Source organism: Gymnogyps californianus, chromosome 3 (assembly GCF_018139145.2).
Source record: "Gymnogyps californianus isolate 813 chromosome 3, ASM1813914v2, whole genome shotgun sequence".
In the NCBI taxonomy this organism is placed as follows: domain Eukaryota; kingdom Metazoa; phylum Chordata; class Aves; order Accipitriformes; family Cathartidae; genus Gymnogyps; species Gymnogyps californianus.
Window position 1 is genome coordinate 2258396 of NC_059473.1, and position 24699 is coordinate 2283094.

General features: G+C 36.8%; 1 protein-coding gene across 7 annotated transcripts in view; it reads right to left on the minus strand.

Annotated features, from left to right (window-relative positions):
* CCDC88A (coiled-coil domain containing 88A) overlaps window positions 1–24699 on the minus strand; it is a 97180-nt gene that overhangs the window by 51095 nt on the left and 21386 nt on the right. For all 7 annotated transcript variants that reach the window (XM_050893387.1, XM_050893386.1, XM_050893385.1 and 4 more), the window contains exons 3-5: window positions 9177–9285; window positions 4878–4947; window positions 214–272 (exon numbers count right to left, since the gene is read on the minus strand). In XM_050893387.1, the coding sequence (XP_050749344.1) occupies window positions 214–272; window positions 4878–4947; window positions 9177–9285 (238 nt within the window). The remainder of the gene's footprint in view (window positions 1–213; window positions 273–4877; window positions 4948–9176; window positions 9286–24699) is intronic.

Below are 24699 nucleotides of genomic sequence, written 5' to 3' on the forward strand. Positions count from 1 at the left end.
ACACAGTTTGCTGTATTTGTACAATAAAACCTAAGAGGTGTACAGTTGTAGTCATTTGAACTGTAAGAATATCCAGATTTTCAAGGAATGCAATAGTACCAACTAGAGGAAGGAAGGTCAAAGTTATATACCACCTCAGGTATTAAAATAGTAAGAAAAGAGATCAGTAACACTTAAACCATTTCATACAGACATAAACATAATTAAACTTACCTGAACCGCACAACCAAGTAAAAGCAAGAGGAGTTTTTTTATTTCCTCGGTACCTGGCTCTAAGAAGAAAACAAGAACAAAAAAATGGTAGGTGTAAAATGGTAATTTGAGCTGCTTCTCCTACCCCTCAGAAAACATCAGGTTTTCTCATTATTTTCATATAATTTATGTTAACCTAGTTCAGAAAACAAAAAGATGAAGAAAACCCCATCTTTCCAGCTTTCAACTTAGTCCTTTTTGCCATTTAACTGCCAACTTTCAGTGTTAACAAATAGCGTAACATCCATAATAGTTCTGAATGGAAAAAGACATCATTTCAGCCCTTCGTAAAGCAAAACTTCAGAGTGACATATTCAAAAGTGCTTTGGAGACCTACAATCAAGTTTTCAACTGTAATCTCAGGTATCTTGAGATAGTTACAAAAGTGCTTAAATTATTTGCGACCCCCAAGCTGTAAGAGTTAGGTGACAAGTTCATTTAAATTATTTTATAAAGCTGTATTAGATATTCATCTGCACATCTAAAAATCAAAATGTATTTCCAAATCTGGCGTTAAGCATCTTAATCTCCTAAAGAAGCTTAAGAACTCTGTTTACAGATTAGTAAAGATGTTTCTTACTTTTTACCTTCAAAATGTCCTCGTCTTGCTACTAAATATATGCTATACCTAGAGTATAAATGCTATAAAGCAAACGCTTTAAAGATGGCAAAATAGCTTAGCCTAGTTGGAATTAAATTCTATATGGTCATATATCATTTTGCTTTACTGAAACAGAAAACACTATCCATTGGGCTATCTAGGAATAAAAGGGTCCTAATAGCATCCTTTCTACAATATACTCTGGACTTCAGCCAATAGTTTATTTCACTGTTAGCTAACCAGACAAAAGCTATGCTGTCAAACACAATAATGCTGGGTCTGGCTAGAAATCTGACCTTTATTCTGCAAAACGGTACTCTGCGACACAGCTGGTATAACTACAACCAATACCAACAGATTCACTCTCAGTCCAAATAGAAAACTGTGAATGTCTAGCATGTACTAAAGTATGCAGAGTCATTCTTGGACTTGACCTAAGTTACTGAAGTCCCTTTTTTTAAAGGACTCTAATCACAGATGATCTCCAATGATCACGAGACAATTATAAGCATCTAAAAGAAAATGCAACCAGAACCTTCCTTCTGGCAGTTTGCAATCTTCCACGCTGGGCAACTAAGTCTATTTTGGATGAACCCCCACATAAGAAAGACGTAACCATTCACTTACAAGCACTTGAAAAATTGTCCTTTGATTTGATCCACTACAGTATTTTGCAAGTGAAGCAAATGTAAAATCATTCTCAAAAAGTTACAGATATGAGGTAATCTTGCTCAAAAGAGGAAATTAAAAAGAAATCAAGAAAAAAAACTAAAAGGATAGAGAACTCCTAATGATTTTGACTAGCTTTCAGTAAAGAGTCAAGCCTGCTGCCATAAAGCAGAGATGAAAGACAGATGCTAAGCTTCTCCACCTTCCTCACGGCTGCAGGAGTTCTCTGTGCATTATAATATTAATTAGAGAGCCTTTTTTCAACATTGACTCAACCTGCTTCATTTAGAGGGGGATCTGTATAATCCCAATGAGCATGTAATGTTTAAATTTTTCAAAAGAGGTTTGTCAAGTAGATACGTTACAAAGAACATGAACTCAAGTGGGAGATCTTTAATCATTTATAGAGACTTCTTGTATCCCAAAGACTCGAGTTGTGAAGTCTTTTACATAGAAATAGAAAACATCAATGAACATGTTTCATCAGAAGCATGCTACTTCAGCTAAAGAAGGAGAATTCCACCTGGCTGCCTGTCTTAATCAATAAAGGTTAACCAGAATATTGTAATAGAAGGAATCCATCCCAACATCTCACATCCTACATTCACTCATCCCAAGAAATTCATCACACTTTTTTTTTTTTTTTAAGCAATCCCTGAACTCCTCTTTGGACGCTCATTTGCACACTGCTTCAACATCTCGACTGGCTTTTAAAAGCCTACTTGAATATTGTTTCCATGTCTCTCCCCCACATTCCCTGAAGGAACATGGCAAAATATTGAACAACCTCAGCTTCCCACAGCTATCAACCATCTTGTATGTTTTTTCTTCCTTTTACTCCATCACAAATACAGAAATAGATCACTCTCTTCTACACCCTCCAACTTGCTGCTTGAACTGCGTCCCTACCCTATCCTATCCTTTGATCTTCCCTGCACTCACTCTTATCCTTGACTTTCATACCCTCTGTAGCCTTCCATCCTTCCCTGGTTTGCTCCCTCAGAAATATGAACTTGTTTTAATCTTTCCTCTTCCCCCGTTAAAGAACATTCACCTCGTCATTATCTCCTTTCTCCTTTTTCTCTGTAATTTAACTTAACATTTACAGTCACAGGCTGTAGCTCTTCTCCTCCAGTTTTCTCCTGAAACTGGCTTCCTGCCAATTAGTTCGACTGAAATGTTTCTTGAGAAAGTCTCTGATGACCTCTTTTTTACTAAAGCTCAAATCCAGCATTCTATCTGCATTTTCCTTGATTAGCCAACTGCCTCTGATACAGTCAAACACGTTTCTCGTCCTGAAATCTTATCTGCCCTTGCCTTCTGCAATTTGTCATCTTCTGGTATTTCTCTACTAATCATTCCTTAAGTGCAAAGTAGTGCAAAGGGGAAAAACTGGGAGACATTCCTGCGAAAAATCACAGCTACAGCCTAAGCTTTAGTGGACCAAATCTGAATCATTATCAGAGAATCGACTTTTACTATGGGGGCTCGCCTTGATGCAATCAGATTTACACAGTAAGTCTCTCAAAAGGTCGCCGAGGTTTGATTTCACTACACTTGCCCATCAAAGAAAAAAAGCTTAAAAATGCCTGTAGGGATGAGGTCCTCTTCAAGTTGACACAGCAAGAGCAGTTCTAACTTTCAAAGGGGAAAGGTTCTGGATGGAACCCAAAAGAACACGTCTATCTTCTGATTCAGATCAAACTCCATGATGAACTCAGGCAGGAATCTGAAATATCTTCAAGAATATTGTCCATATGCAACAGATTTATTTTATTTTTTTTTTTTTTTTTTTTAAATGTGGGCTATGCTACAGTAAAGTCCATATTTTCTCACAAATCTGGTAATGTCCCCACAGGAGAGCAATGCATACACCACCCGAGGTTCCAGCTGCCAAACCACAAAAGCTACATGGACTTAGCTGAGGTCCCAAAACAGGAAGAAGTCTTCCTATTAATGACTAAAGCATAGGTTTTTATGTATACAACTGAATACTAAATTATCTTTGTGGATTTTTGTAGTGCATTTTTAATAAAATTTCATCTTAAACTACACAATATTGTTAAAGACATATTTTGTCTCAATATCTTGAAGAGAATAAAAAATGTCACTACAAAAACAATACTATGACCTGTTTGGTTTTTTTTTAATCTGTTTTTCCACTAAATCTGGTTTCTAGGCAAATCCATGGAGTCTTTCAAAAACCTTAAGAAAGTCTGGAATCAAAATATAAAAGCATGAGGGATTCTATTCTTTTGGAAAAGAAGAGAACACATTCACACTTCTTGGCGCATATGATAGCTTACAGCATCTACACATACAAAAACTTAAAAGGCTGTGACCTCAGAAGCAAAAGCAGCAATATTCAAAAGCAGAAAGTAAAAGTCAAAAAATTTAAATAAAGATACCTACATAAATGGGATATATGCAGATGGGATATGGGAAGTATCAACATTATGAACCCTGGAATTGAAAAGTGAGGTAACACAGATGGTTCTTCTTGCTCATGAGAAAAATCTTGTCTCACATACACAGAAGCATGGCATAGAAGACATCTTAAATAAATAAAAAAAGCCAGGGGAAGCTACACAGCCTGTTAGAGTAGTTCCTAACCTCTCTGCTGAGGTGCTAGAACATCAGAAGTAGAACACCTGGGACACATTAGACCCAAGTAAATAAATTCTGCCCAATCCATAGTGGCTCCATGCAGGCCAGGTGTGTCTGCTCCGTGCTTCTGGAATTGAGAGCATGGTGCAGAGATTCCCAAGTGGCTGTGGATAGTCAGCTGGGTCCATACAGGCTAATTTTCTTGGTCTGAAAATTGCAACTCTCAGAGCTGGAAGCAGAGAAGGTGGGAGCATGGAGAAGACAGTGTCAGTTCAGGGGAGAAAGCAAGAAGGCAATTGCAATATTTTTCAGGTAACGATGCAAGAGAAGCAGGAGAGTTTGGGGAAAGAAAAACAAGGATTAGGAGTTGGATCAAGTGAGATGCATTGAACTGCCAGTTTTCTCAGGGGTGGCTTAGGTAAAGAAAGTTGAGAGCATAGTAGCTGGGAATACATGAAACTTATACTTTGTCATATCAGTGGCTCTCTGGTTGCTTGGAAACGCACTTCGTTTCAGTATAAATCCTAATGACAGCCAGTGCTGAGGTTTGGACAGAACACATTTTTGTAAAGTGTGGACCTTTGGTGTGAACAAAGAAAATGTTACTCATCATTATTAAACCACTTATTTGCTAAAAGTGTTTACACAATCTTCTGTTGAAAGGCTCAATCCTATATGAACTTTATTTCCAGTGAAATAATACAATTACACCGATATAAATTTTCATCTTAGTTAAAAATAAACTTACCAGAAAAAGGATTTTTGCCAATTATTAATACATTTGGCAAAGACATCATGATCAACTGCTGCAAATTCTCCTATAAAAGTTAATTAAAATATTATTTAAATCATATGTATTGAACGAAAGCAAATATCAAATGCTAACCACCACCAAAGAAATTAGTATTACATAAGTAGTTTAAATTTTTTCAGGTCTTAATATATACATGTTCAATACTTAATTATTTGGACTCTAATTAAAAAACAACTTACAAGTATGAGTTACTTCTACAAAAGCCTTGTTTTATTCATTTGCAAGATCACCTCAACATAGTAAAATCCTCTCGTGGCAATGAGCTGGCTTATGGATCTTAAGCCAACTAGATCCTGTGTCTCAGAATGTAGCAAAACTCCTTTAAATCATTAATGTTCATGTTTCTCTGGACTAGCTTATTGATAGATGTTTATTTTATCTGCTGTAAGTTGCATTTATACTACAAAAGATCAGTTTCCTCTATTTCGTGTCCACAGTCTCGGTGGCCTTGCCAAAACATGGATGTGAAAAGTACAGGTTTTTTGCTGCAGTTATGCTGGGACAATCTTGAATATAAAGGTACAAAACCCTATTTGCATGACCAGGCAGAGTTTTCATTTGGTAAGTCCCACACACTCAAGCAGCAGCTTTGCCTACCTATTCTATAGATTGTATCAATGGATAGTTTCTGTCAGCCAGTAATGGCTGTAATCAGGTCAAATCCCCAGTCTAGACAGAGCCTAATTCTTCTGAAGCAGAATAGTCTTCCTCCTGTTCCCAGATGTTTATTCACAGCAGATACCATCCTATCAGCAGCTCTGGAGTCACGCTTTCTGTTTTCCACAGTGACAGATTCATTAATACATAAAATGTTCATATTCAAAAACAATGTACTGCAGAACCATCACCGCTTTACATCCAAAAGGCACATATTAGGTGTCATATTGTAAGCTAAAAACCTAACATAAGAGAAGTCAACTCATTTTATGTCAAATTTGAAAAATGACAGTATTTCTTGAAAAACACCCGTAGAAATTATTAGCTATAGCTATACTTGAAAGTTCTCACCAGTTAATATAGGACATAAAAAATTGTATCTGAATTGATTAATACTAGACTGAAAAAATATGTACTCTCATTGCACATGCCTAAGACAAATTATAAGGAGGGAGAAAATAGCTTTGACCTACTCAATATCATGAATCTCAATCAACCATGACTCTTGTACTTCTGAGATCTTGATAAAGACAATTTTCAAATAAAAAAAAAGATATGAAGTGCACCACAGGAAGTTTTAAATCAATAAAGAACAGATAAAATATAAAGAATTCAGTGAGTATTTACAGCTACCACAAAAGAAAATCACATACTTTAAAAAATGGGGGCTCAGTGGCTTTTTTGTTGTTTGTTTTTTGTAATAGCTCCAATAATTCCATGATGCTATTATAAAGCTTTTCTTACTGTGAAGCAAAGTACAAGCAGGGGTAACCGAGAAATGTATCCTCTATGGACTAATGACATTATCACCTCTTTTCTTACAACACCTCTACCTTGCTTCAAAGATGTCTACCACCTCTTCTGTCACACAGTGTTAACTTCATCAGTGAGCTCAGTGCAACTGCTCTCAATTTGTGTTTACTTTTGAAACCACTGCTTCTATTAAAAACCTGAAACTGGAACCTGTGTGTCCCAAAATTCACATATTTTTTTAACTGTTGTTTAACCTGCAAAAATAAACTAAGCTTATTTACAAAATCCTGCCTTGCTTGTACAAACTTTCAGAGTTCATTAGCATTTATTTTATTAAAGACTCACACATCCTCTGTCAAATGAGGCTGACAGAGCACCCACGGGAGTCATGGAAGCTCACTGTATTAAACCTCCCAAGCCCACCAAAACTTACAGGGGAATCGGTTCTCCTGAATCAGCTGCTGAGAACAATTCTACACCCTTATGCTGCCAAGAAATCTATAGGCTCAAAAGACTGGTTTGGGACCTAGTAAGAGTCTGGTGATGCTGTAAGGAAGTAAAGCAGCTTCACTGGAAAAAGAAGGTACAATTGGAATTACAGAGAAGAATAAAGACGGAACGCAGGAACCAAAAAACTTGTACAATCTAACATAACATTTTAATTTTGAATGTTATTTTCCATCAGTGCAGGTTTTTTGACAAGTACATATACAACACTGATGCAATTATTTGCTAAATTGAGAGAATGTTTTCCACAGATGTTATAAAAACACATGGAATAAACTAGCACAGCCAAGCTCACAATAAAAAGTTTTAAGAGTTAGAATAACGTAATGCTAAAAATTAAAAATCCTCATATCTGTTAATATCTTATTCCTACTGTAATATTCCAGACATTAATTAATCTCATACCTCAATACAGTGATTATTTCCCATGTTCCATTACTCTTAGATCTCAGGCACCCCGTTCAGAACATATACCAAGCATGACACCCGTATAGACAGCTTTTTGAAGCACTCAGGTGTGAGGGCTCATGCCTCTGCCAAGACGTACCCCAGGCTACGAGAGGCGCCTCAGATTGATTCCAAGGCATCCGTCAAGCACTAGCTTTTCTGCCTTGGGGAATTTCACAGGTGACAGGAACTAACCTGACCCCTTCTTGAAACCGAGTTTGTTATGCTGCCTTGCTAACCCATGCACAGCCTGCAGGAAAACACCAGCTGCCAGGCTGCACTAAGTTTGAGAGGAAACAAAGACTACAGCCCATCCTTTAACACTTCTCTCCAAACCCAATAAACTACCACAGTGCATAAAGCTCCCTGCCTGCATGTGGGCATATCTGAGTGAACATCAACACATGCAAAAAGCAATTTTAAATTTGAACAAGCGTTCCAGTTTGGCTACTAAATGCCTTTAATCCTACTAAAATGCCAGACCTGCAGTGTTTGCAAGTTCCCTCGCTTGTACTATCTGAAGAGGCTGGCACCTCACAACACTAGAAGCCTGAGAGACTGGGGAGGAAAAGGGGGGAAAAGTGTACGCAGTTCTATATAGCTTACACTTACACAGGACAAACTTGAACCATTAAAGGCATGGTGACCGATTTTAACATTTATTGAATAAGAATACTTTTTTACTTTAAAAAAGCTGTAATGAATTATTTCTAACACAAAGGTTTGGAGCAAAATTCACAATCCTGAATCATTCAAAGCTAAACCTAAATGCAAACTACGACTGGCTGATACTGTAAGGGCAAAGAAGCACACGGAATGCTTTGTATTCAAATAAAGATCAATCCTGTCAGCGTTCGTGCCTTCTGTTGCACCAGTTGTGAAACACTAATGCCTGGTGGAAAATGACTACCATCAGGAAATGGAAAAGCACGAGTCTTAGCAGACAGCACTTATACCCGCATGTAGTAGCTGCCAAGAAAAGAACGAAGTGAAGTATGCATACGTGTGAAGTGCTAGCTAGAAAGATGTACAGTGGTTGACCACTGCAGTAAGTGACAGCTGGGAATTTTCACTGTACTTTGGAGTTTTTGAAAACATATGCTACATGTGTACACATGAGGAAAAGCATACATCAGTACAGGCTCTGCCATGATGCACTGAGGCAGATGAAAGATTTTCTCCCAGATCTGGACTCTCCTGGCAGAAAGGAGCAGGGCAGTGTGGAAGGGCACTAAAAGACACACTATCAGGGACTGATATCACTACCGGTGATATCTGCAGTGTCCTACTATAACGTGTCCATGTGTACACCACTCTATCCAGGCTCTGCATCTAGAAGGCATAGTACCAGCTCCAGCTCTTACCTATTGCACAAAACACACCAAAATTCAATGGCTATTTTACAGCTCTAAATTAGATCATCACTGCATTTACTATGAATTCCCATTTGATTATCACCTCACGGATTTCTTCCTACTGAAAATCAAATTAATTCTAAACCAAATAAATTTCATCACATTTTTATTACAAAGATTCCACTGATAAGACTAAATGCACATGTAATAATAGGCACAAAACTTGCTTCAATTCAGAACATACCAACCGATACTGCTTAATGTACTATATGATTAATCGAACATGCAGAATATCTATTATATAAACAGATCATCATTCACATACAAGTGTTTCCAGACTATTATTATAGCTGTAAATTAAGCGGGATAAAAAATTTGACCAGATTTATAAACAACCATCCATACAAGTATCTCAAAATATTAATCTTATTTTTGTTACCCTTAAAGGCATAACTATAAAAGACTACTTAGAAACAATTCTAGGCAAAACATAATACAAGAAACAATTACTGACCTGATAGTAAGTTTTTATTTGTTTTACCAAAATAGACAAATTTTGAATCCTTAATGATGCATCATTGTTTACTTTTTTGTTTATCCTCTGATTAGCAGACTTTGGATTACTGGAAAAAAAAAGAATAAATTAAACACACTGAACATTAATCTTTAAAGCTCTCTATACAAGACAAATTATATAGTTAATGTGCCAGCATAACAACTTCTTGTCTTGGTTACCATGCCTTTTTTTTTTTCTCTCCACAAGTAAATAAGGAGTTGTGGAAGTGACTGCCAAAGGCAGAAAGAAATAACTTGAAACATCTGTCTCTGATACAGCTAGTCAGATTAGCACCCTTTTTGGCTCTTAATGCAGTATGTAATTGGGAGCACCCATCACAATTACCGGAGAATGAATATAAGAAGAAAGTTTTTGTGGCTCTGCAGTTCTCCACAAGAAGCCCCATCCCTGACAGAACACAGAAAGCAGAACATAGCTATAATGTAAATATTCCAGCACACACTGCAGACATCAGGAATCGTTCTCACTGATGCAGACAATTACGAATAACAGAATTCAGTCTGGCTGCATTAACGAATGTCTATATACCGAAAAACTATATGATGCTATTTTACTATCATGAGGCACAAAAACAGAACGTAAGTTTTAACTCTTAGAACAATGAGGAATATGAAATACATCATGCTAACACACACTAAATCATTTTAAATTTATTTACAGATGACTGAAATCTGTCAACAAAGGGATTATTAATCATCGGAGTTTTTGTCATGTAATCTCACATACTACCAGATTTTTCTCTGGTTTATCTTTGCTTCAGAGAGGAAATCAATCCCTTTTTCCTTCACAAAGTAGAAAGCATCTGAGGAAATGCAGATGAGTCACTCTTTTTCAATACCTCATAACATACCAAGTTATTAACCACACACAAGACAGTGTGACAATGATTCATTGTGATTTTTCGAGGAAAACAATGCAGAATCAATGCAACTCCCTCACAACACCCTGTAAAAGGCTTAGAGAATTCATAAGGGATGGCCAACGTGAAGTTTCTTAACTTTTACAGAGATACTTGATACAGTTGCACAATGCAACTTTTAATATTTAATGATATTATTGTATTGTTTAATGATATTATTGTCAGATAAATGTGCAGCTGGCTGGAATACTGCACTCAAACAAGAAACTACCAGCTTCTCACTGTCAAACTGGAGGTTCCTGCAAGGGTGTGTGTCTGCTGGGTCTGGTTTTATTCAACATTGTCATTAATGATTTAGACAATGGAATACAGAATACACTTACCAGAACTGCCACTGGCAAAAATTGGGAGGAATTAAAAAAAAAAAAAACAACACAAAAAACCCCCAGAAAACAAAAAACCAAACACCACCAAAAAACCTTCAAAGAACACTAAGGCAATTGAGAACAATCCTGATAAAGCGCAAAAGTGGTGTGACAGCAGTATAACGGAATTCAATACCACCACATACAGGCAAAGGATTATACTCAGAAATCAAATACAGAAAGAGAAGTAACTTGCTATAACACAAAAATGACCTGAATATTGTAGTGGACACAACCAAATACCAAGGGAAAAGAAATGCCATTGCCAAACCCCCCCCAATTCTTCAATTGTTTAGTACAAGTGTTGTCTAAAAGAGAGGTAGTTATTCTACGCATGGTACAGATGATGCTTCAGTTACTAGACAGTCACACTTCAGGGAAGGTCTGCATTTGTACTTTTTTCCACAGGTGAATCACCTGGGTTCCAAGCAGCATACAAAGGCTCATGACAGGCCTTCCCTCAATTACTTGGGCGTATTGTATGGCCTGGTGACATACAGGTCCATCTGCCCCTGGAGAATGGGACCTGCCTATTGAAAAGCACATCCATCACACAGCGAATTCCTGCAGAGCTCCTTAGGAGGAGACTGAACGGAGCAGGTTACAGGTCAGCATGAATTGTCTTGGCAGGACACCTAGGACCTGCAACTTGGAAGTCAGACGCTACTGATGCACACAAACTGAAGGCTGTGCAGAGAACACCAGAAAAACAATATGCATCATACAGAACAGATAGATATTTCATCTAAAGAAACTACATGTAAGTAGTCTACAAGACCATCAATATACATGTGATTCATACATTTCTATACAGACACTCAATTAAACTGCAATGTGTAAGTGTAAACAACCAACCCCCCAAAATGAGCTATTCCCTCTACTCCACTAACATAGTAGTATCATGGTTTATTTTGATGCAATTTATCACTTTGATTGGTAGTTTCACATGCTCTTTGTATGAGTGTCGCTATAGGCAAAATTTACATATTTTTCATTTAAATTTAAGTTACCTAAACAAACTTTTATTTGCCTTTTACAGCTTTCTTTGGTTTTAGCATGTTAGAATTTTTAAAAGATATATTTATGTCTTTTCTTCAGTTTATTGCTATCAGAATTTCCTAGCTTGTAAGCATGAATAGAAATAACGTAGGAAAAAAAACATTGCTGGGAAAGGAAGTCAGATCATATATAAAATGCACCTCCAACACAGTCATTTTGAAAAGAAAAGCAGTAAGCATAGCATCTTTTTTCTCGTGTATATGAATATAAATCTAGGGAAATTAGGACACGGATTCTTACATGGGTAATTGCCTCATTCCTAAATGCTCATCACCATGTTCCTAAAAATACTATAAACAATTAAAGTACATTTTAGAATATATTAGCCAAAACTGTGTGGCTAAGATGTCACCTTGGATTGATTAATTCAGCCAACCTGTAGCTACAAGAGGAACTAAATGGGCTAAAATTGATTATGCTTTGCAGATGTGCAGAACTGAACTTCTTTCCAAACTGAATTCATTCAAATTTGTTAAAATCAGAAGAGAAAATCCAGGATAAATCCTGCTGACCTGATGCCACGCAGAGATCAGCTGAAGTCTCCTATTTCTACATTCATATCTCCAAAAGGCCGATTTAGGCCCTTAATCTGATAGTCATTAAGATTAAAGATGAAGATTATCTCCAGGCTTTTTCATCATCTTCAGCAGCATTTCTACAGCCATACATTTTAGATGACTCCCCCTTTAGAGCACTCAAAACAGAGGGCACTAGAGTCTCCTGGATATTGTAATAGCTCTTACTTTAGTATCAACACAAAAACTAGTGTGCAACCACAAGAATTCAAAACATAAATGTCATAAAAGCTCAGGCTTTACACTTTCTCATTTCAAAAGCTGTACTAGAAAATTTAGATCTTGTAAGAACAAAAACTTTAACATTTGTATAGCACTATGTCTTCATAATGGTAGGTAAACATAATTCTTTACACACTTTTAAGACAAATTGTTACTATCCCAATACTACAAATGGGAAATGAACACAGAAGCAAATTCCTGAACAGCAGCAGAAACAATCAGTGCCAAGGATATCTGTGTGGAAGAGGAAAAAAAATGGGCAATTAGAGCCCAACATTTCTTAGGACACAAATTTTTAGTTCCACGCCTTTGTCACCACTGCCACCTTCATGTTTTGCAGGACACTATTTCACGACTGGGACTTGCATACACCAAAGATACAGCACATGAGCTTTGTGTTTTATTTGATGATATAATCTTTTAAATCAGAAGCCATAACACCTGGCAAGATCAGGAACTGTATGGCACCATTATACTTGTACCTGGACTTTGCTCGTGAATACCAGCATTTCTCCTCACAGTACAACAATAAATAATTCTCATCTCTCAAGTGATGCACTAACAGATACTAACAGAATCTGAGCACTTTTAGAACACTTTAGCAGACACTTGGCAACAGTACTACAGCAAATCATTCTTTCATCTTCTCCATCTTAATCCTTAGAAATCCAACAGTGTATGGATCAACTCTACCAAATTATGCATTAACGAAGATAATCAGAAATTCTGTGGTATTAGTCTTGTGTCAAAGTTAATGTTGATACATATCAAAGATTTTTTTAATCTTTCAACTACTGTTGAAAGTGAAGCAACTTTCCTTTATTTCCACCAATTCACCCCATGTATCCCCCTCCCCCAAATATTTTTTTTTTTTAATTTTTTTTATGTGGTGCATATCTTCATCTATCAAGACAAATTCAATGGCTGACACACATTCCTCACATTTTACGGACATTCCAGGCTTCTTTTTTGATAAAAGTTACACTGTTTTGGCTCAAAATGATTCATTCCTGTATCTTAAAACAGAAACCATTCAACAACTTTTTTTTTTTTTTTTGGCATGAATTACAGGAAACAGTTTACTGAGATGGTGAATTCTGCTGGGAAAACTTGGGCCACAGATGTGCTCTGGAACTGCATCTTTACCACATGAAAGAACTCACAGTCCAGCTATATGATGCTCTGCTAGTGCAGACTATCAACAATTAAAATCAGAATGCCAGCCTCAGGACAACCTGGTGCACAGAATAAATTTATTTTAATCATCTTAAATTTTTTTAAAATATTAGGGCAACAGGTCCAACAGAAACCCAAAACTCAAAGTTCCCTTAACATATTTCAGCAGAACTTTAAAATAGATCATGGTAATAAGAAGTTTAACCCCTTGCTCTTGAGGATCAACAAACTTAAGTTACTTAAATATCAGTACTAACACTACTAATCTCCACCAATCATTTTTAATGTAATTAAACTTGTAGCCTCAATAACTCACTAGAGCTAGTAGGAAGTTTTATTTCTTCGATTTTGTTGCTTTTTTGTAAAGACTGTCGTATTGGCTCATTATTCTTCAAACAAGGGAGGTAAGTTGTCTTTGACGCTCTCAATCAATACATGTTAGCAACGACTAGGATGACTTTTACTTGGAAAAAAATGGTTTCTAACTCTTCCCGGAGTGAAATCCTGCTCTCAATACCTTCCAGCGCAAATGGGACTTTATCTCTGTACTATGGTAATTTAAATCTTTCTAACCACATTATGTCATTAAATGATTATAAACACAGAATATTAATAGGCTACCTACTAAAATGACACACGTTTAAACTTAAACATTTAAAATAGAGGCCACTTGGTAGAAGAATCCTTCAGTGTTTGTATTTACCAGTGTTCCCTAATCTTCAGTCACTGATTTCTAGCTTTCAGATTATTTTTGAACTGTCAGTTTTGACTTGCAAAATGTATTGAACAGCCAAGAACAGGCCTGACAGATCACTTCTCACACCATGCACTGTTACCAAAAGAACTGCGATTAGGTACTTCAGCAGAAGATTCATTATTTTAAAAAATAAACCCACCTTCATTCCCAATACTGATAACCAGGCCTCATTCTCTCAAAGCCTCCAACTTAAAAGCTCAGTAGTCTCCTTAATCCACAAAACACCATTTTAAATAATCTTAATTTAGTCACTGTAGTCCATCTTCTTAAGTGCTGATGTCTTAACTCATTCTTTCAAAGAGGAAATAACATAGCATGATGTTAGCTACACATTTTCCATTATACGTTGTTTGTATAATTGTATTTTGTCAGACTCATCCAAGCCAGGAACAGACATACTAATTTTTTTATCAAGCATTTGAAATAACTAATGAGAAAAACTAATGAAATATAATGTGCAAATATTTTTCATAAAGAAAGATAAAACTCTAAACATAAATCACAAAAATCTGTATTGCTTTCAAGAGCATGCACCTTTAAATTAGTTCACATTTTTTGGCAACTAATTTATTACAGATTTTAATAAACTACTTGTATCCATATGTTGAATTGTCTAATTTTTACGACTAAGAACATTTTTTATAATAATTACATTTTTACTAATACTAAACAGTTCTGCTTATTAGAATACATTTGGTCCAATACCGCTGAAATAAACTAGTACATGCTGTTGGGAATACAAGATGCAAATGAAATAATTTTGAAAATAAATCGGTTCTAAAATAGACCTTTGTAAAAGACAGCTTTAAAAACAGGTTTTTAAAAACATAAGATTCTAGTGGCTACTGTGCTAGTTACACTATAAACATTTTTAAGGCAATACATGCTCTGAACTCTGAACTGCTCCTTTTATTAGGTGGAGATACTGAACTGCTTCAGTGGCAAATAGCCTAGCAAAATAGGGCAAATCTGTCTAGAAGTCAATAGGAAGCAGAGCAGGAAAAGATACCCTCAAGCAATTTTACATTTAAAAGCAACCTACTTATGACAAGATACATTAATTTCAATTGCAATAAAAACAGACAAGAGCATCTATCCCAATAATGCATTAGTTTAAAACTACTGATTACAGAGAGAACTTCAGGGATTTTGAAATACTACCAGTGTCATGAATTACAGACTGAGACCTCATATAATCAGGGATTATGTGTCTTTAATTTTTCATTGACCAAAATCTATCAGAAATGGGAATGTGATAGCTTAATGGCTTCACGCTTAAATCTATGCAGACTGCAAACCAGTTGTGTCCTCTCTTGCCATCTGTTCCTTGATGGTACTTAATGATTAAATCTACTATTATAACGCACACTAATTTTAAATATATCATTGTTTGAATGTATTTGTTAAGTACAGTGAAATGCTGAAACAAGCACTTTGGAAAAAATTCTACACAAGTGTACATCTCAAAGGGTAATAAATACTGACTGTGTTTTAGCTTACAGTAGCACAGTATTCACTTTTACACATAAATGTTGCTTGCCTATTAAAGGTGTATTTTTTGCAAAATCCCTTTAATTGGAATACTGAGGCTCACTCTTGCTTTCTGCCAAATTTTTCAATACTATTACTGACATCAGAATTTTTGGATAGATTTCAAATAATAAAGCAGCGCTTCCATTATTTACTATTAGCAACAAAATAATAAACACATAAAAAAATGTGTTTTACAAAGAAATTTAATACAGCAGTGTCCTTTTACTGTGAAAGTTAAAATAAAACCGGGGCCTTCACTGGGGAATAACTGATAATCTCCAATTTGCTTTAAACATTTGAAGCAACACCGGACAAAGCAGTACATTGAGGCAATAAAGTTATCAGAAGCACCTCTGCCCATGGGACAAAAGGAGAACTGGCCTTCACCAGTGTACTGTTTGATCAGTTTTAAAATCATCAATCATAGTCAAAGGGTCAGTTTGCAGGAGTTACAGTATCAAAGAATGGAGCAGATTCTGAAGTACAATATTGTCAGCATCTGAACCTTGTGATCACCCATGTTCTAGAAACATTGGTACAAGATGGCATACTTCAAACTCCTCCTGCATCTATCAGTATGATCAATTTCTGCTGCCAAAGAGTATTTCCATGCTAAACCTATCAAAAAGATAAAGAAAAAATCTTAACTCCTTTTCTATACCTCTGGCACATGTTCATCAGGATTTCTGTGTTGATAGAAATGGATTTAAATGGATGACTTCCCTAAAGAATAATTCATGACAAACTATCCACTGTTGAAGCATGCAGAGAACTAACTCGACACAACCTTATCTGAAAAATAGATAGCAATAAAATCCTTACACCTCTTGGAGAGCATCGTGCAAGACATGCAAGCCCTGAGGCTGCAATGTATTGATGATATTGAATGACGTGATGGCCTGGTGATATTACACAATGCACACGACTACTACAATTGGAAAGGTGCAGTCTGACTTGCTGAAGACACGAGGGATGTGTGTTCTAGAGTTGCTCAGGTGTTCACTTTTGAATCCTGCTTAGCCATTGTATCTTTGTGCACTTACACAGGATCCAGTAAAAGGATGTTCTAATCTGAACTTGGAATAAGCAAGCAAGTGTTGTGATTTATACTAACCACTCTTCTTTGCCTTTTTAGCAGGCGTTTATGACAATCTACCTCTTACTTGTGAAACGCCTGTATTTCTACCCTTGAGACAATACTGTTCGAGCAGCAATCGATGCACAGTTAAAATGGTCATGTCGTTCTGCAGACATCTGCTCAAACATCTAAAGATATCATTACAAATGCTGAGACATCCTTTACCACAAAATAAGGTGCATATTAATATCTCAATTTAAGGACACTTCGCTAACTCTGCACTTAGCAAAGATTGACTATATGTGCCAAAAGTTCAACAGTTGTATCAAAGGTTTTCTGCCTCATGCTAATGTGAGTTTTAGGAAGTAGGTCTAACATCAAGTGCCTTTCGGCCCTTGCACAAAACCCCACTTCCTAGGATTATGTCCAACATCACAAACTACTAGGAGGCTGAAGCCCTACGCCTACTTTAAAAAAAAAAAAAAAAAACATGACCAAGTGGCCTACAACAAATCAACTGGCTGGTAGGGATCACAGGGAACACTGCCAAGAACATATGAGTAGATATTGAGTATATGCAGACAGCTTTCCTGCTCCCTGCCTTAGCTCTGCAGCATCTGACCAGGCTGAACTACTCACAGGGTAACTGCACAGTGCCTAACCTCTGGTTGGCACTCACAGCAGAGGAGCTGCCTAATTACTCGTGGTTGAAGCGTGCTAGAATAGCTGTATCTGAAGCAGTGCCACAAGCCTTTGTGCGCAGTAACCCTGTCTCTCCCTTCTCCATCAATATGAACCTGCTGTGCCTCATGACCTCCAGGCTGCTCTGACCAACAACTGCTCTGCTGGGAGGTCCCACTGTTAGCGGTATTATTTGCATGAAGAGACATCCCCTCACATCTGTACACTCCCAGGTTTACACGTGAATGTGCAAACACTCAGACAAAATTATAGTATATTCAAGAGGTCTGGTGACTGATCTTTAATTTCTCCCTCCCAAAGTTTTAAAAAAAGCAGAGTCCAGAACAGCCCAGATTTAGTATTTGTCCTTTCTCTTTTCCTTAATAGTAATAAGGAAGATGCATGCAGGTGAGCAAAATGTAGGAGAAAATAAGAGAGGAAACAAAACAGTTCACCTGTCATTTACTAAGCACACACTTGTATCACTGAATTAACACCCCCCAAAAATCCGTAACTTCCAAGCTTACAGAGCAACAGCTGTCTTTATCATCACACGGTACGAAACAACTTTACTACTATTGTTTCAACTTGACTATCAGATGTACTCTTTTCCTATCACACTAAAAGGTACTCTGTCAAAAAAAAAAAAAGCTTTCTGCCAAAGACTGAAAATAGTGAATCCCTACTCACTGCACCGAGTAACCTGGGTGAGCTCCCCGCAACAATCAATGAGAATGTGGAGCAGCCTCTGCACCGCAGCTAGCGAAAGGTAAGCTGGCTTCCACCAAATTAAAAAGTTTCACTGATGGAAAGGAAAATCTATAGGATTCAGAGCATCACAGAACACTTAACACTGTCACACAAAATAAACACTCCTGGGTATTAAATAATTGAGAATTCCTAGAAGAAACAACCTGACAAAACAAAACTTTTTTTGAGCAAACAGATGAGAACCAGAAAGTCTGACAAACATACTTCACTACTTCAACAAATCTACATATCTTACAAGAGTCCTCGTGTTGTTTTGTTTGTTTTTGTTTTTTTTTTAATTGCAAAAGGCCTAGTAGCAACTATTGTTTGAAAAGGTAGAATTAGACTGCTGTAGTACTTGCACTACACTACTTTCCAAATTAAACTAAAACAAAAAGGCAGCACAGGATGCAAGAGCATACAGTCTACAAAGGACAAGCAAGAAAGACGACGGACATACCACAGAAACAAAGTACTGAAGGTAATGAATACTGAAGTTTTGCTTTCTACTTTAAGCATTGTGTGTTATTTTCCCTCTCAGGCTCAACATCTTTTACTTCTGAAATGAGTTCAAATTTTAAGATCTATTCAGGCCAATACTAATTAACAGAGTAACTGAAAACTATCTGATTTTGTGATTAACACCTTAATGTAACTGACCATTAAAACACTGCAAACATTTACACCTACCATAATCCTGTGACAACAGTAAGATTAGCTTTACATAAGTAAGCACTCACAGATCTGGATCACAAGATGCAGCATGACTTGATACCAAACATCAGAGGGCATTAAAGTGAGAACATGTTTTTACAATCTACCTTGGACAGAACATTCTGCAAACATACAGGTAGTAGTTTGGAAGAAACATCAGAAACAGTTATAAGAGAAGCAGAATAGGGCCAGAAAGTTGTCATCACAGATAGGAAGCAGCAAGCAGTACAGAAGGGAAGCAAATAAACACTTATTGCCCTTAACAAATGACATTTGTGGAGCTAACACGCTAAGGTATTTAAAATATATCAATATAAGGGAAAATAACTTACGTAGGATTTAAAAGCAACACACATTTATGCAGTCTTCTTTATTTATGCTTAAAAAAAAACTCTTAAGAGATTCTAAGTTTGTATACACAAGTTTTTCTCTTCTACCCTAACCAACTTCCAACACCACAGCAGTATGTACTTTGCTTTATTTGATAATTGTAGCACTACCAAAAATAATTTCGCCTTTGGAAGACCTGGAAAAATGTTCACTCATTTCATTCTTTACTTTGAACCTTGCTGAAGCTATAAATTCTCAAAAATAATTAGGTAGTACTTCAGATTCAAAATAGTCTGATCAAAGGTAAACATCTCAGCACACTGAGTATTAAAAAGTGCAGGAAATACTGATGTGAGATCAGTCTAGTGAGATGACACTAAAGCTGCCTGAATATTGCAGTTTCAGTGACTAAAAAGATCTTAAGTTGTAAAAATAGTGCCACATAGATTTCCGTTAAATACTTTTGGTTAGAATGCTGTGACTCTAGAATTTCCCTTTCTTACGAAGTCCAATAAACCTTCTATAAGTAAATTAATAACACTAAAATATACATCTTCATTTTTTTCCGTGCCGATTTTTAGACTACCAAGTGACAGATCCGAGCCCTTTGTACAGATTATTCCGGAGAATGAGACAAATTCAAATGTAAGGCTCCCGGATACAAGGGGATTGCCAAAGAAAATAAGTTACATTTCTTGTAAAAATGTTATCCACGTGAGCAACTTCATTGCTTCAGCACACTAACTGAAATACGTTGCAAATTTTGCATGCACATCAATACATGTACAATGCCCTACTGATTTAGATATAAATAGAGCAGTACATGAAGGACCTTACCCCTGTTAACTACCCAAAGCTACAAGATAAGCATACATATAAGGGCCTATAAAAGAAGTGCATCCTTTTCATCTTAAAACATTAATATTAATATTCCTGCTAAGATGCAAACCAGCACTTTGTAAGTATGACATTTGTCTACATGCTATCACACATCAACTAGTATCTGTATTTTATTTTTGTCTGCCATACACAATACTCTAAATATACAGCAAGTATATTCCCAAGCTACCAGGAAATTACACCAGACTATTTAAGAAAAACAAAGATATCACACAAACAAATACTAGAGCAAGTATATCCCTGCAGCTTAAAATAAGATAAAATTCTGTAATAAACCTAAGTGGACTCTATCCCCTATCACTATAGAAAAGGAAGCAAGTTTTCAAGTATATCTAAATGCGCAACACAGATTCAAAGATTCACTCAACAGCCAAGAATATAATACAAGCCACTTACAACTTCATCCCTTACTATTTCCCAATCCAAAAATACAACGTAAGATAATTTTTGCTTTCTCCTCAGAGTAAGCCAATGGGAAAGCACACCAACCAAGTCTGGGTCAAGCAATAGCCTTGCTTTGATTCAATGTCTTAACATCAATTAGTCCAATGAAACGAAGGGGGGGCATTTTGTAAATACTGCTTAATAACAACTACCTAAGAGGCCATGCCTCTTTGGAGCATTTTAAGGCATAGATACAGGACTCTCTAAACCAAACCAAACAAACAAACAGAGACTCCCACACAGTTATTACCAAATAATCTCTGACCACTGAGGTCATGTGCTCTAACAAAGCAGCATTTTGAAAAAATGTCTCTATCCCTAAATAATTACTGCATAGGGAAAAGCGGTACAGTATGAAAGACAAAGAAGGCAACAAATTGGTATTTAGTTTAGAGAAAAAGGAGGACGAACCAAATATAAGAGGAGCATATGAAAGAACACAAAGCTATAAAAAGCCCCTTCTTATCAGAAGAAACAATGAGGAAAATCACGAAGTAAGCTTCTCAAATTTAGCATAGGATTAAGATGTGCTTGATTTAGCAACCAATTTGTCAGTTAACTAGATTAGTTTTTAAAAGAAAGATCAGAGCACAGCAATACTTTGCAAAGGTTTGTGGTATAGAGATCTCCAAACTAGCCATGAAACCTGAAGAAATAAAGCCTTGCCAGTGAAAGATGCAAGCTGATCAGCCCAGGTAAGATATTTGTAGCTAACCTAAAAGTCTGGAATTTACTGCTGCTATACTACCAAGAAATATGGCAACATTGTAGGGTGGCTCAAGGTGTCTCAGCCACCTGGGCAAACTGACCTTTCTGGTATAAAAATCAAAGCAGAACAAGTTGTATATTGCGTTTCCTTACAACACAGGGAGCCAGGACAGTGGCAGCACAGAAGCAGAGGCAGGTAAAGAGCAAAGTCAGCCCCGCAAACAGAAATATCACAGCCAGCCATAGCTGGAACTGGAAAGCTCACCCAGCCTCAACATTGGGTGCTGCTAAGGGCAAATGATGCTTTGATGAACCACTCAGCCATCACCCCTGAACCGCTAAAGCACACAGCACAGCCACTAGTACGAAACCAGGAGATATCTTCCTCTGGCTTAGTCACACTCGTGGCATTCCCCACATCGTCCTGCGACTTCAGCTAAAGCCAACTCTGCCTTGTGTAAGAGCAGCTCTATTCAGCAGTGCTGCACTGTGCTCTGTGGCTGTGCCTCCTCCTTTACCTCGCTCAGGCATCTCTGCCCTGTAGACTTCAATGTAGTACACCTGTGTCTCTACATACAAAACAGCCTTAACTGAGCTACATCATAGGAGGAGACAGTTTGTCAGTATACTCTTACTTACCTTTCCTGACAATGAAACACATACTAATAGCTTTCTAGGCATATATTTTAAGTTCATTTCATTATTTTCTTAAGAGTGCTTTGAAGCTGCACGTAGAATGTGAGTGAAATGCAAAATACTCTGAAAATAGAACTGTAAAGCCATAGTGAATATATGTTTTTTCCTTGCCAGAATATTTTCAAGGCTGAAACAAGTTATTTTGATTTTAGATCTTTCAACTAAGACTGCTATTTATGGAACAGGTAGATAGAATCAATAGAGCACCTCTGTATGTATTAAGAAATGTTTTTTAACTCAGCTTTTATTCCCTGGCCCCAGCTACTAGCCTAGACTAAGGATAGGATAAGTAGTACACAACCAAAAGAAATAAGGAGACAGAGTCAAAGAAAGATACTCAAGATCGCACATGAAGAAGAGAGCAGAGAAGTAGATGTAGACATGCAGAGAAAGATTAGATTATTTACTTCCTAATCTTCAAAATACTGCAAGAAACAAGAGTGAACCATAGAATAGTTAACTGCACGGAAATAAATCAGAGTAGACAGGATGAAGGAAAGTGGACATCAACTGCAGAAAAGGATACAAAAGCATAAAAAACCTAGTAAAACAGACATAAGCAAAGACCAAACACTTTAAGCATTCCACGTTCAACCCACACTTTTTTTCCCTTTAGCTATCAAAAACACAAGCACCTCAGAAGTACAGGTATCGGCCTATGTCCACCTCATTTGTCCAATTCAAAGCTCACTGCAGGCAGATGTTCAAGTCTAAAATTAATCATCATTACACTATAAGAACTATCTTTTCCTCTTTTGTAATCAAAAGGTTTTAACTCCAACAATCTTGACCACGGTGCACGTTCTGCTGAACCATTTATTAAAGAATTTGCTTCTTTACAAAAAACCTGAGTGTTATGAATTCAGCTTTCCCTAAGAAAAATCTAGGCCCTACTGCTGCAGAACCACTCTTAAGAGCAACAACTCTCACAAACTACTAGAGTGACATCTACCTTGCATCTGTGGAAGCCCGACAGCTCACGTCTGAAAAGCGTGAATCAAATCCGTTCCCTTCAAGAAAGTGAGAAAGGTGCAGACTTAATAATACTTGACTTTTTTCTAAAATACATGCTTATATTTTTACTGCCAGACTCACCAGTTTCATTTTCCTCAAAACTTTTTTCCATTTCCATGCCCAGCCAGAACCTGGCTGAAGCTGCCTCTTGCTATTTGGTCTTCTTCACAAGAAAGAGTTAATTGGATTGGAGTGCATGTTCCCGCACTCTTTCACAGAGCCAGGCAGCTGGCTCAAGCACCAGAGATGGAGTCTAGTTTTCAGGGAAAGATATAGGCAAGCCAGAAGTATAGGCTGGCAAGCTCAACTGTTTGGAAAAAAGCATACAACTACAGACTAAGAGCTCAGAATAGGAGTCAATGAAGCAGTCTACACATTCTAGGCACACACCACCAGAGCGGTGGAAGGAAACAGTCAGTCGGTCCACCTGGAAAATTCTATGGGCATGAAAGGCCTGCATGTTGATCCAGTCAGTGAAAAACAATGGGAGAACAGCAAAAGGGAGAAAAACGGGAGAACAATAAAATATTTCATCCTGTGAAGTAGTTTTCAGCATGTCTGGATGCAACAATTGATATGGATAGTATCGATTAATATATTCAATTAAGACAAAAGTTATGAATGGAACACTGTGATGAAAGTGGACAGGTTCTCCAGACTTAAATTAACTCTGTTTCAGAGTTTGGTTCTATACATTACCAATTCTGCATACGGTATTTATCCAATAGTTCCTTTAAAAACACATCCATTTCCACAAATACAAAGCATAGTAAAATAAAACCATTAAAACTAAAATACAGTTTCAAGTCTTTGTTACTTCACCAAATATTAATGGTGGTGCTAAACGTAATGAAAGTCCCAATCTTGTAATTACTTGCAGCTCCCTATTTTTATTCAAAGGAACTAGTAAGACTCTTGTCAGGTTGGGAACCACACACAGTTTGTACTACAAGACTTCCAGCATTTCTTATACAATCCTATAGGAATTCAATTAACAAATATCAGAGAACAAGACCTATCAGACATGAAAATAAAAAAAAAAAAAAATCAGAAAACGAGTGTTTCTGTAAGAATACCTTGATCTTTTTGGATCAGAAGAATATATAAACAGTACAATACTAAGACTAAAAAAGAGGTGGTGTTAGTCAGGTTCTGGAAAAATATCCCTAGGACAACTAAGTATTATTTTACTGTAATTGCACCTAGATGCGCAACAGGTGACTAATCCGTTGACTTATACTGTTTCATTTATTTTAGTAGTATACACAACATATTTTACTCAAGTATATGAGCACTTCGTAATATTAGAAGTATTATGATATAGAGGTATAGTAAAGGTATGAAGTATTCTCGGTATGTTTCTCCACCTCCCTGCCACGGCAGAACACCACTACAGCGATGTCTTGAATTCTGATTTATTTCCAAGAAGCATGACCCCTTTTTGTATCAAAGAACACAAAGATAAAGGCTCAGATTTAGAAAGACAGATGGGTTTCTATCCAGAGGTATCAGATACTGACTGATCCCAGCAGAAGGTAG